The sequence below is a fragment of the Alosa sapidissima genome, chromosome 3 (genome assembly GCF_018492685.1).
Source record: "Alosa sapidissima isolate fAloSap1 chromosome 3, fAloSap1.pri, whole genome shotgun sequence".
NCBI lineage: Eukaryota > Metazoa > Chordata > Actinopteri > Clupeiformes > Clupeidae > Alosa > Alosa sapidissima.
In genome coordinates, this window is record NC_055959.1 from 30,375,282 (window position 1) to 30,389,133 (window position 13,852).

The 13,852-nt window shown below is 39.1% G+C and overlaps 2 protein-coding genes across 3 annotated transcripts in view; both read left to right on the plus strand.

The window, feature by feature from the left end:
• Window positions 1-2,870: 2,870 nt before the first annotated feature.
• LOC121705875 (cytochrome P450 3A27-like) lies at window positions 2,871-9,713 on the plus strand. The gene is made up of 13 exons (XM_042087175.1): window positions 2,871-3,101; window positions 3,332-3,428; window positions 3,563-3,615; window positions 3,691-3,790; window positions 4,798-4,911; window positions 5,089-5,174; window positions 5,308-5,456; window positions 5,830-5,954; window positions 6,514-6,598; window positions 6,855-7,015; window positions 8,122-8,348; window positions 8,638-8,800; window positions 9,394-9,713. Exons 1-13 carry the CDS (start codon window positions 3,031-3,033, stop codon window positions 9,481-9,483), a joined length of 1,521 nt encoding a protein of 506 aa, XP_041943109.1. The 5' UTR covers window positions 2,871-3,030; the 3' UTR covers window positions 9,484-9,713.
• A 733-nt stretch (window positions 9,714-10,446) lies between these two features.
• The window catches only part of LOC121705872 (mitochondrial import inner membrane translocase subunit tim16-like), a 103,417-nt gene continuing 100,011 nt past the window's right edge, over window positions 10,447-13,852 (plus strand). Inside the window, exon 1 of one of the 2 annotated variants that reach the window (XM_042087168.1) lies at window positions 10,447-11,064. In XM_042087168.1, the coding sequence (XP_041943102.1) occupies window positions 11,005-11,064 (60 nt within the window). In that variant the 5' untranslated portion in view covers window positions 10,447-11,004. The remainder of the gene's footprint in view (window positions 11,065-13,852) is intronic. The other variant, XM_042087170.1, reaches the window with a different exon arrangement.

Sequence of the window (13,852 nt, forward strand, 5' to 3'; positions counted from 1 at the left end):
ATAGACAAGTATGATTAGAGATTTCAAGGGATCAAAGATCAAAGACTTGGATAGCATAACAACTTGTGTCACAGATTACATACATTTCTGTGTGAATAACACTGTACCTGTTAAAAAGGTATGATGTTTTCCAAATAATAAACCCTGGATGACCCCTTAACTGAAAGGATTGCTTAATCAGAAGAAGAGGGCTTTTAGATCTGGGGATAAAGAGGAGTTGAGGCGAGTGCAAAATAAGAGGGAGATAAGAAGGGGGAAGGACACCTACAGGAGGAAATTGGCGCAGCGCCTTCAGAATAACAATGCCAGAGAAGTCTGGAGGGGTTTAAAAACTAATCTGAATCTGAATGGACCTGAATCTGGTGCAAGGGAGTGGGCAAATCATTTAAATCTATGTTTTACCCGATTTGATTCGGTTGCCCTTGTTACCACCCATGACCCCACCCACCAGAGCCCACAGACCAATCTGTGACACCAGCCTGCACCACTCGGAGGTTACCCACCACCCTCCCCCTTGATCTACATCTTCCTTACTCTTCACCCCATACCCCCCTTCCCCACTCACTCAGGGAGTGCCTCCCCAGCCTGTGGGAGTATCACCACATCACCCCCTCTCCCTAGCCTCCTCATAACTGCAGAATTGGATGTTCTGATTGCAATGTTCTTGCAAAACTTCTGATCAACTTAAAATACTCTGTAAACTATAATGTTTAACCTCTTTTCTTCTCAATATATTCTTACCTGGCCCCATTTTTCCTAAAGATCCCTTAGGAGAAACAGGTGAGATCTCAAATCAAATTTTGCTGTCTGTATGTGGTGCTACCAAAGTCCTTTTAGGCAAGTCCCACTCGGCGACCATATTGCAATGCATTTTAGGGACTTATCGGGCATCTAATTTGGCATGCGCAAGTCTTCACGACACCAACCACGGTCCAGCTGCGAGATCACAACACATGATTGGTACGATGGATTCACAACATACCACATGATTGGCACGATGTATTCACACGTCAACTTTTGGTGGCGGAAGGGGCGGAATATGTTTAGACGACTGCCATGTTTGCATTACAAACTAACCCCATACATTTCTACAGGAGATTTTTTGAGTGCTGTCTCCTCATTAGAAAGTCTCTTGTGTCAGAATTAATGTGTTATGTACTGGCACAGAGTTACAGAGACTAGAATATTGTTTTGTTTTTTTCTACCAGGTTACAAACTTTGAACTGACCACATTTCAGCCCTCTTGAGTCACTCACTTGGGAAACACAACTGAGCCCTAGCACCAGGTCTTGTGAAGCTGTGTGTGAAAGTAGATTAATATAGAAGAAGAAATGAGTAAATTACAGTTATTTGTAAAGGTGTGTCCATGTGTTTGGCAAATATAGGGCAAAATGCCCTATGGAGACTCAGGACTTTTGGTTACCCAAAATGCATATTGACAATTAAAGGCCTACTGTATATGAACTCCTTGGCGTAGAAGCATAATCATGGTCTCAAATGAAGTTTGATTGTATGTCAGAGGTTCTGATATAGAATGACTACAGAAAATATGGAATAATTACACAAAAGTCTATTTTTGCCATTTGTTTGGTGGTTCAATGGGTGTGTATAAGATGGACTATACATATGCACAACTTATATTGGATGAAACAACATGAATATTCTATTTCTATGGATTCTTGTGGATATTTCAAGACCCAATATGCTGCATCTACTTATTGTTAAGGATATACAGGTGAGTCTCCAAAAATTAGAATATCGTGGAAAAGTTCATTTTTACCCCCTAATTTGGTTCAAAAAGTGGATCTTTCATATATTCCAGATTCATTAGATATAAAGTGAAATATGTCAAGCCATTTTCTGTTGTAATCTTGATGATGAAAGTTGTAGTAAACGTAGATGAAAGATCCACTTTTTAAACTAAATTAGGGGGGAAATTAACTTTTCCACGATATTCAAATTTGTTGAGACCCACCTGGGCACTGCAGCTAGAAGGTAGGGAAGTGGAGGAGGGGAGGAGGACATTTTTGATAAACTTTAATTGAAACATAGTAAAATGCACTTGACAATGTAAAGCACTATACAGATTGTAGATGAAAAAGGTTGTCATGTATGGATTCCCAAGAGTCCAAGCTTTCAAATGTATACTATGCTACATAGCAATATGGGGCATACAATTGATTTAGAATGTTGGGGGTGTGGAGGAGGGGGTATGTGTGCCATGGAAGGCACACTGTCTCATAAAATCATTTAACCCTTTAACTGCCTGCTCAACCGTTTGGTAGAGCACACTTTAAGACACCATATATTATTATGTTAAAATGAAGTGGAATAACACATGTATTAATTAACATTAAAAATATATACATATTTTCATGGTCAAATATTTTTTTGAAAACATGCTCAACCAAACGGTTGATTAGTCAGTTTATGGTAAAAGTCAGGTCCATATAGATAATACTAGAAAACATGACAAAGTTTATGAATTAATCATATTAACCATTATATACTGTTTTCAAATGTATAATACTACTGTAAACACAGCATATATATGTTTAAAAAGCATGCATACACATGAAATATATCAAATAGGCTTATTAGCTATGCTGCTAATTCAATGCAATTCAATACATTTTCTGTACCATGAAGGGGAAACTGATTCAACCATAAAAACCATATATTTTCTGAAAGCTTAGACCCTCAGGATGTAATCTAACTGTCCCACCCATGCATAATACATTGGGTATTGGTATAATCATTATATGCAAGGTGGTTCAGTGAGTAGACCTGTTGTGTAAAGTAGGTCTAGGCTACTCTTCTTTTTTTTTAGCTTAGTGGTCCGTGAGTATTTTTTAGTCATTGCGTAATCCAAATTCAACTGGGGACAAGTTCAGGCCACTTCCTGTTTATAGACCATCAGCGCTCTCGCAAATTTTATGGGGCAATTGTAGTTTCTCAGTGTTTGTCTAAATCCAGTTTATTGCAGTTTCGTGTTTCAGTGATACCTGTCGTAGTTGCGAACTTCAACAAATGAATATGTTGCCTTCATTTTCCATGGAGACGTGGGCTCTCTTAGTTTTGCTTTTAACGCTCTTGATAATGTAAGTAATCTGAAATTGTTTTCTTTGTAATTTTGCATTCATGTCATTTTTTCTCTGGCCTAAGGTGTTTTCAGATAATACAAAATGCTTACAACAAGTGCGACGACCAGTGCATTTGACGGTGCAGCAGCAGCAACAGATGCTGCGTGTAGGCTATATCTCGGTTGGCTCAATGGGACTATTCGTGGCTGTTCGGTTGATTAAAGGTCAGTGTGTGGTCTCTTTTTAAGATATGGGACATGGCCTTATGGATATTTCAAAAACATTGGCATTCCGGGACCCCGGCCTTGGCCATTCCTGGGGTCATTTGGATCAATGGCGATGAAAGTGAGCAATCGTTTCTCCTTGGCGAAATATTTTCGACGCCAATATCTAGTCTACAAAAAGGACTAATTTTCGACTGATTGGATTTGCAAACACTAACATTAATTTCCACTGTGTTTTCCATATGAACTATGTAGGGTTTCCACGTCTTTGACCAACAGTGTTTCCAAAAATATGGAAGAATGTGGGGGTGAGTAAAATGTCTTGAGCAGGTTTGAGCGCATATATGGAGATCAGTGCGCTCAGTTTGACTTTTGTCTTCCAGGATCTTTGAGGGCAGATCACCAGTGCTGATGGTTACAGACCCTGGGATGATAAAGGCAGTTATGGTCAAGGAGTTTTACACTGCCTTCACTAATAGAAGGGTAGGTTCTTGGCTTTCTGTCTCATGGCCAATACCTGAAAAACACATCTCATTATCCACAGCATAATTTGCTAACCTTAAATGTTTTCTGGTCAGTTCCTTACTCATTGCTGTGGGACATTATTTTAACAAGATAGGCTACATAATAGCCTAGAGAATCAATTTCTAGAGAAAAAATGGTGAAGACAAGAAAATGGTTTTGCAGATTGTACAAAAATATGTCATTAATGGCACAGCTAGGCCATCAGATTAAGGAATATTTTATATTCTATTATTTTTTTAAAGAATTTGTTTTAAGGCGCTCTAAGAAATGCTGGGTAACGTAATTTCTGTTGATGTAAAAAAAAAACAACAGAAAGCTAGCTCGCTACTCCAGTGGTGTAATCTATGTGATACGCAGGACCATATAACCATATAAAAAGCATCACCATCTCAGTATACCTACTTAAAATAGGCAAGGATACATATTAACATTTGGGGTTGATCACAGTATACCCAACTAACTACTACAACCACAATATAACCTGACTACTGTATGCCACTGCCCTACTCCCTCTCCTTGCCTCCCGTACAAATTTGCCGGAACAGTTTGTTATGTTTTATGGTCCAGGTTGGACCAAGTCGTTGCTGTTTTTCGAGCCTCGGCTGTCCACAGAGACTGCTTTTTTTTTTACAATGTATTCAGGGCAGAGGCAGCTAGCAGATAGTGAGGTGATGTTTGCAGTATGTGACAAAAAATGTTTTAGCTTTGAAACCGTATAACATCGCTTAGAGCCTTTATTATACCTTTAATATATCAACTTTTATTAAAATAGATACTGGTATGCCATTTATGAGTGGTTTCCTGTACATAGATTAAGCCTATTCCTAGACTAAAACATTTTACTCAGAGGAGATTTCCATTAAAGTTCTTTTTTAGTCCATGACCAGGGCTTAATTCATCTGTGGAAACCCAGCCTATTAAATAAACACAAAAAAGTACTTAAAGCCTTGCTTGACTATCTACAGAAAGACGTACTGTCTGGACAGTTGGCTGATGCACTGACCGCTGTCGAGGACGAAAAATGGAAGAGAATCCGAACTAGTCTCTCTCCAACATTTACAAGTGGACGAATCAAAGAGGTTATTCATCTTGGATGTCTGATTGATGATAATTCTTTCTTCTAATTCTAGAAATATGTTTGGATGAGGAAAAGTTGACCAAAAGATTAAATGGAGTTTGAGATAAAACAATCTGACTTTGTTCAGGTTATATGATCATGCACTGCAAATGTAGATTCTTTTGTTCTGTTGTTCCAGGTGTTTCCTATAGCTGGAGAATATGCAAACCGTTTAATAGAGTACTTGAAAAAGCAAAACTTAAATGAAGCAATTAGTATGAAAGAGTAAGTTAAACTTTTTTCTCCCCAAACTAATCATCTTTATACACTGCCCTGTGCTCCAGATCTAGTTACAATAATAATGTTTTGAAATCAATAATCCATTTAAATGTTGTTGTTTACTGTTGTTTGCCCACAGCATGTTTGGTTTATACAATATGGATGTTCTGACCAGTACTTCATTCAGTGTAGAGGCTGATTCCATCAACAACCCAAATGACCCCTTAGTTGCCAATGTAAAAAAACTGATGAATTTCAGCCTTTTCAATCCAGCCTTTGTTATGGCCAGTAAGTACGCCAGTTGAGTGAATACATCAGAAAATGTGCAAAACATTTTTCCCAGTAGGTCCGTCCAGATACGAATGATCCTGATCCTGATATGTATCACTGATGGTTTCCAGCACTATTTTCCACAATACTGTATTGATACTTTGATTTCTTGTGTTGCTTTGTTTTATATACATATGGCCATTGGCATTAATGCACCTACTCAATATCAATAGATGGAAATGGGAAAAAGTCTCACTGTTGACAAATACTGTAGCTGATCTTTTCCATGTGTTTTTTAATTGAAGCAATATTACTTCATACTTTCAGCACCACTATGCATTTGTAATCACACATTTATAGCTGGTAATATTTCCTCCCTTTTCTTTTTTAGTGGTATGTCCTTCAATGGTTCCTCTTATGGACAAACTTGGTATCAGTTTTTTTTCAAAATCGCTAATGGACTTCTTCTACAGTACTCTTCAAAAGATTAAGGAGCAGCATGGGGAGGATGACCGCGTATGTACACCAAAGATTGACCTTAAAGGAACTAAGATCTGTAGGCTTTGGATTGTCATGAGAGATATTACATGAGAGCTGGGTTTTGCATGCTAACTTTAGTGGAAATCTGGGCAACACAGAGCAAAGGCGGTTTTGATACAATGTCAAATTGGTCATTTCTTCACATTCTGTTGATGTTGAAGTATTTTTAAAAAAAATTTTAAGCACCTTTAAGCTGAGCATACATGGTGCAATTCTTCTAAGAAAACAGGGTAACTAACACATTTATAGGCATCCAATGCAGTTTACACACATTGTTCTGTCATAGTGCAAAAGCATCAAAACAACATCATTTAATTGTTTTTCCCCCTTGATGCTTTCCTAAATATCTTACCCGTGGACTTTCTCCCAGACTGCCTTCGAGTTTCGTTATTTGATGTGAAAGTGACGCCAAAAATAATGGGGGTCAGTGGAATGCTAGCTGGAAGTGGTCGATTGATAGATTGCACATGGTAGCATGTTGGTAAGTCTACAATGTCCTGCAGTGCCCACTGAGGATGTACTTGTTTGTTGACAGAGAGTGGACTTCCTGCAACTCATGATGCGCTCCCAAATTTCAAATGAGGAAGCTGAGAAAAGTAGTGAGGATCAACCTGTTAAAGGTAATGATAAATGTTGTATACTGAAGTGTCTTACACAATGCTGAGATTCAGTTCTATTTATGAGGTAAAGAAATTCTGATGCGTAGGCCTATTGCCACAGAGTAGCTCTGACAGACCCATACATTATTCCACTGAATTTACACTTTGCTTCTGGAGCATGGAAGGGAGGAATGTCATTTTATTGGCTAACTCAAATATCAACAACCTCAACAATATCAACAACCAAACTCAATTCTCTCTACTATGTCATTTTCAGGATTGACAGAACATGAAATACTCAGCCAGTCATTTCTCTTCATCCTGGCTGGATATGACACAACTAGCAACACTCTTGGTTTCCTTGCCTACAGTATTGCAATTAATCCAGATGTTCTAAACAAGCTCATAGAGGAGATTGATTCAGTGTTTCCAAACAATGTAAGTTAAGTTGCATGCCATGTTATTGAGTCTGAATGTCTTACTAAGCTATTGAAAATATAAACATATAAATCACAGAACTATACTGTGTATGTACACTATAGACAAAATTATTGGGTCATTACACCAAACTTACACACTATGGGAAGGATTTCCTCAAGATTATAGCCTGGGAATACCCATATGAACCTGTGGCAAATTTGGGACTTGCTCTGCAAGTCCGTCTGGCCAAGAGGCCATTGAAGCCCATTTCCAATGTCCCTAAAACATGGGCACACAAATACAATCGCTAATCCGGCATGGATGTGTATTTCTTTGGAATTGAGCAAAGAACTGCATTTAAAACCTTCGTTTACGAGATTGCTACACTACTAAGTTTAATTTTACTGCTAGTTATGCCCCTGCTCAGTCAACCTTTTCTCAGTTAACCTTTTCTAGACCCACTCTCAATTACAATTGAGAAGGTCTCTGTGCTTAGCCTGGCTAACGTCAGACCTCATCTCATTGAGATGGGGTCTGGGAACTACACGTTAATTTTCTCGTATTTGAAATGTGGTTTACGAATGCCCAGAGACGTTTATTGGGCGCTACGATTGTCTATCAAATGCGCCTGTACGTAGCTTCGGTGTGTTGTCATCATCTTGCAGTCCCCCCTCAGTTCTGTGATTGGTTCCTTCGTTGAGGTGAAAACGAAGTCCATGGAATCCAGGCTGCCTAGCAGCATAAATAAAATCGTGCACAAGGCAGCATGGGAAAACCCAGGCTACTCCGTGCTAACCCAGCTATCAAGAATATAGACTGTCTGCAGAATTTTTACCCATTAATTCAAAAGTATTTGTGAGGTCTGGCACTGATGTTCAACAAGAACACCTGGCTCCCTAAAGAGCTGCAAAGGTGGGGCCAAACTCCATATTAATATCTACGGATTTACAATGGGTTGTCATTTAAGTTCCTGTGGGTGTAATGGCAGGCATCCCAATACTTTTGTATACTTTTCTTTTTTGTATGTATGTTTTTATGTATGTGTGTATGAGAGAGGGGTACATGTTCATTTACCACTAGTAAATGGTTTATGTCATAAAGGTGCATTGTTATGTGTTACATAGGCACCTGTCACCTATGAAAAGCTGATGCACCTTGAGTATCTGGATATGGTCATCTGTGAGTCTCAGCGAATGTGGCCAGCTGCTCCACGTCTAGAGAGGATGTGCAAACAGACAGTGGTGATAAATGGAGTCACAATCCCTAAAGGCACTCTCGTTGCTGTTCCTGTGCCTATATTACACCATGACCCAGAGCTGTGGACGTCCCCTGAGGCTTTCAACCCAGAAAGGTAAAGACTATTGTGTCACTGAATCAGACAATTGCACAAAATTCTCCTTTAAAAGTAGGATTTTAAAAATGCTAATTATAGCTTTTGTTCAAAAATTCACTATATGAAAAACTGCAAAAGAAAAAAAGAAAATGTTAGTCATGTTAGGGAGTTCAAGAGTCTATTGACTGTTGATTGAAGGAGGAATAGAAATGTCAAAATATTAATTTACTACGGTAATTTAATATTAATCAATCAATTGGAACATAATTAATCAATTAAATGACTAATCTTTGTGGTTTTACGGAAGGTTCAGCAAAGATAATAAGGAGAGCATTGATCCATATGCTTACCTTCCCTTTGGGATTGGACCTCGCAATTGTATTGGGATGAGATTTGCTCTTATGTTGGTGAAATTGATTATGGTACAGCTGCTCCAAAACTTCAACCTGGAGACATGCAAAGAGACTCTGGTGAGAGAGTGTATTCATTTCCAGTAAATTGTAATATCTTCTGGATTCGCAATCATTTTTCAGGTTTAAGCTGTTGTCCTATACTCTTTTTTCTACCTTTTATGGCTGATGTTTGCAATTAAACTTTAAGGCCCCTCTAAATGTTTCATTACAGTGCATGACAATGCAATAGATAGATAGATAGATAGATAGATATATAGATAGATAGATAGATAGATAGATACTTTAATAATCCCTCTTTAATAATAAGAGAAATTCAAAATCAAATTCTTACAGCACCACAATGGTACAAATAACAGTAAGAAAACAAATCAGAAGGTACATATGTTAAAAGACATATGTAGACAAAAATCTATAAAAAGATAGGTAGTCTTTGAATAAACATAAAGTGTAGAACAGTGTTTATGTATAAATATTTCCACAAAGATGCACTATAAGGCAGGGCCATCACAAAGTCAATCAATAAATAATACTATGCTATCCTTTAGTACTTATTAGTCAATCAGTCAACAGTCCAGCCCATTCACATTTTTTAGAACATTTGTATTGTTTTTTGGGAATTGATTTCTAATTCTTATCTCTATTTCTTTCAGATACCTATGGAACTGGATGCGCTTTTTCGACCAAAAAAGCCTATAATGCTCAAGCTTGTACCGCGATCTCATTTAAGTACTGAAGAATGAATATAAGTCCTATCACAATATCGTCCTCCAACTGTTTCTATTCATTTATCTGATGCTTTTCCAGTGTAATCAATTTCTAGCTTTTCCAGTGTAATCAAATCCTAATCCATGCTGCACAAACATAAATGAAAGTGACCTGTACATTAGTAAAATTACAGTAAGTGCTTAGTTGTTAATGGCAATATTAATACACACACCAGACAACATACAATAAACATTTAGCCTATCAATCGAAAGTGTTCACTTTTATGTCTTCCTGCTCAAATGACTATTCTTTGGTAACGATTCATGTTTGTCATTTATTTATTCTAGATTTTTGTTGCCCTGGGATGTAGATCTACGTCACATTTCATTGTGTTAGGAGGACATTTTGTCATCCAAGTTCATTAAAGATGGAATCTCTCCCACTCCACACCCCCAATAGAGTAGGCTACACTTTGTCTGTACTAAGTACCCAGTACTGACAAACAGACCACTTCCTGTAGGCGTAGGCTACATCCAAGCATACCTGTCAACACTCCCGTTTTTCCCGGGTTTCTCCCGTATTTCAAGGTCATCTCCCAGCACCCTCGTTTTGTTGTTTCTCCCGGAAAACTCCCGTAATTTGCATGGCCATCAAACTTCATTTTAAAATCATTAGTCCATTCAGGTTGCCAGATTGTGTATGAAATACACCCTACACATACACGATCACTTAGTTTCAATTTCAACCGTTTTGTCATAGGCTAAAACCTGGCAACCCAAAACCCAAATAAGGAAGCGGGTGCCGACTGCGCAGCCTGAGTCTCGTCGTAAGCAAGCGGGCTATATTGTTGCACCAAATCCTGTGACCTGTCGACAGACAGTTGCCAGCTATTGCCACAGTTGAGGATGCCATAATTTCGTTGTGCAAGGTACAGAGTACTACTGCCTGCGCATGTTCATAGCTCGGCGCATGCGTAAAGACCGATAATTTCACGAAAGAGTAGGTGGTTTCAGGGATCATGCAGACATGCTCACAATAATAGCGTGATCATAGGAACATCATTGAATCCACTTGTATTGTTGAAGAAAATATTCTGAATCCTTGCCAAAAATGAAGATTCAATAACTGTTCAATTGTTGAGTAAATTATTTCTGATCATTCCCAAGTACATTCACCCATCTCGTGAATCTTTCATTTAAGCGGTATCGTTCTAGACAGAAAGCCTAGTTGACAGACATAGTAAGAAACGGACGTAGCCTAGATTAGAGGTGGAAATTATAATCTTTGTAGACTAGGCTAATGTTTTTAGGATTCGAGTTTTTGTTTTAGCAATGTCGGTGCAATGTCTGACTAGTTCAAGTCAAAGAGACAGCAACCAGAGTAGTCTACGCGTTTCACGTTCATTTCCTGCATAAACTATAGGCTCCGACCCTAAATTGTGTGAGCAGCAGATCGAGCGTCCTGTCAGCTGAGCACAAGATTCGATTCTTCGCCTCCTTTGACAGCGAAGTACACACCAAGATACCCGGAAGGTGCACAGACGAGGGAGAACGACAATGAACCGCTTCAAGACTTCGAAATTCAAAAATACAACCCCGAAAATCCCCAAAAAAGATGTGAGTAATGTGCTTGTAGTGGTAGCCAATAATCAAATCTGTGGTTATAGTTAAGCGTGGCTAGTGTGTCCTCAAGCGTATGGAGGGAATTCAACTTCTTAGCATCACTGAAATCCAATCCGGTGTATTTGGAGTGTGGCTCATTTGTACCTCTCCATCTGGGACAGGAAAACCCATGCAAATCAATCATTCAAAATGTGATACAATAGGCCTGCATGATAAGCTAGCTTGACAAAACTTCTGCAGCTGCCGCTTATAGCAGTGTAGCCTGGCTATCTGTAGGGTAGGCTATACCCAGATTGCATATTCTGTCTCCATGGGAGTGCCTGGGTTGAGTATTACATTCGTAGCGTGTGTTGCATAATGTAGCCTACTCTGGCGGTATGCATGCAAGATGAAGACTATGCTGAACTACAGGCACTTCTCAGCAGTTTAAATGTGCCTTTCTTATTCATTGTTTGGGCGCTGTCTCAACCACACGTCCTGATTGGTATGGCCTCCGTAACGTGATTTCTTATAGTATACAGAGGTGTTGCACGTGACAGTCAGTGACAGGCCTTTGCACAGGAGCACACGAGAACATGCCTTAATGCAGTTTTACAGGTCTACGATTTTTGGATAGGCTTGGGTCAGTGGACAGTGTCCATGTGTCACCTATGTCATTGTCATTCTGATCCAAACGTTCTTGTTTATGAGATACTGTGGTCGGACAGCACAGAGCACAGAAGAGGCTCAAGCCAAAGCCTGGAAATATTATTCACTACAAACAGTACGCCTACAGCGTCTGTTCTTTGTTGTTATGGTAGGCTATCTGTGCCAACTTCACACACTTAAAAACTGTTTGCCACATTTTATAGATGTAGTTGTGCTATATGTCTGAAATGGAATATCTGGTCATTTGAAATACTGTATATTTTTTACTCAGCATCTGGCTGCAGTCAGGATGAGATGGGGAAAAAATATGTGGTGACATGAACATGGCTGTTATGTTATCTTTGTATTGTATTGAGTCCTGTGTAGAATGTGTTTAATGTTTAGGCTGGTAGGACACTATGCTGTGTTTCACAGCTGTATGTGTGCTTGATTGGTAGAGTAGATGCACACATGTTGGTATTTTTGCAGTGGGCATTTGTCACAGGCTTTCCCCAGCTTAGTAATATGCTACAGGCCATTGGTGGCAGAGAACTTTCTTGACACACACACACACACACACACACACACACACACATACACACACACATACACACACATACACACACAAAAGCCTTCTTGACATTCTATTAGCCTTTCATTTTGCTGCACCCTGCACTGAAGGGGGCCTTTTGACTTCCTCAAATTTCTGCTGAATAAAATACTCTTCTGTTTGTCTTGTGAAAAGAGTCAGTGACAAATCTTTCCGGTTCCCTCTTCCTTTTGCAGTTTTCTGCAATGTGTTTGTTTACCTCAGTGTAGTTCTAGTATCAGGAAGAAGTGATCTCAGTTCTTTGTCAAGTTCTCTCTGTTTTTGTAAAGTTTACAGAATATCAACTGAATCCAAAATTTAAATTCTGAATTAACTCACGCTACACTCCTCCACTCATTTTTTAACATTTTTACACATTTTGTGTAATTCTGCTGAAAAACTATGCATTTGAATTAATTAGTAAAGCAGCACTGTACAAGTTTTGGTCAAAACGAGTGAGCTTACCATCTTACTCATGTAAGAGCCTTAATAGAGCTGCTAGAAGCTTGTTAACTTGCTGACTGGTGTCTTTTGGCTATGTAGTCAGCAAGGTCGAGCTTGAGGTTTTCTTTTTTTTGTTTTTATTCTCATTTTTGCTATGCACTCCATCCCAGAAAACAGAAGTGCATAGTGCATATCCTGGATGGCTGGTGGGAATTACACATTTGTTCTATTTCTTTATATGACCATATTCCATCAGAATGAATTTGAAGATGATAGTAAAGCTTGTTAAATACTGATAAAAGAATACCTCAAAATGTGGTAAATTGTAACATAGAGTTGCTTTCATATTTCTTTTCCCATTTCAATTTTCAAATGGCGTTTTCAATGCAATGTTTTTTGTTTTTTGCTTTCTTTTCCACTTCCACATAACTTTGACAAAATGACATTAAAGGTCATGCCAATGAAGGTGCTTTGAATTGAGCGCATTGGCCCTTTGGATCTGGATCTGGATTTGGAAGAGTGGCAGAGCGCCGACAAGAATGGCAGCCTACTCAGTAGCTCCTTGTCTTGGTGTTTGTTTCTACGTCTTTTGTTTACTTTTTACTTCGCAACTTTTTGGATTACACACTTTGAGGAGTGTTTTTATTCTATCCTATGGATACGGACATATTACAACGCTCCAGCGACAGCAAACTTGGGTACACAAGGAACCAGCTGATCGCACTACGACGGAATGCTGGCTGTGTTCGCGACAACATTCCAGAGGAACTGTGGTGCTTTCGGGGTTGCAGAGCGGGAGTAAAAGTGAAGATGAGGCATCGGGAGAAGAAGTGGAGATACAAGCCCTCAGTTCCATCGATTGTGATGGGAAACGTGAACTCACTGGCTAAAAAGACTGACGAACTGGATGCCCTGGTAAGAAACCAGAAGTTGTACAGGGAATGTAGTTTGTTATGCTTTACAGAGACGTGGCTAACAAGCCATATCCCCACTTCTAACGTTGAGCTGCCCGGCTTCAGTGTAGCTCGTTTAGACAGACACTGTAAACTTTCTGGCAAAAAGAAGGGAGGTGGACTGGTGCTGTACATTAACAATAGATGGTGCAATCCCGGACATGTTACA

Excerpts from the sequence above, each read along its gene's own strand:
- LOC121705875 (XM_042087175.1), top strand. The coding sequence starts at position 3,031 with ATGAATATGTTGCCTTCATTTTCCATGGAGACGTGGGCTCTCTTAGTT. Across the intron at positions 3,791-4,797 it reads CTGCCTTCACTAATAGAAGG|AAAGACGTACTGTCTGGACA; the intron begins GTAGGTTCTTGG and ends GACTATCTACAG. Across the intron at positions 8,801-9,393 it reads AGACATGCAAAGAGACTCTG|ATACCTATGGAACTGGATGC; the intron begins GTGAGAGAGTGT and ends TATTTCTTTCAG.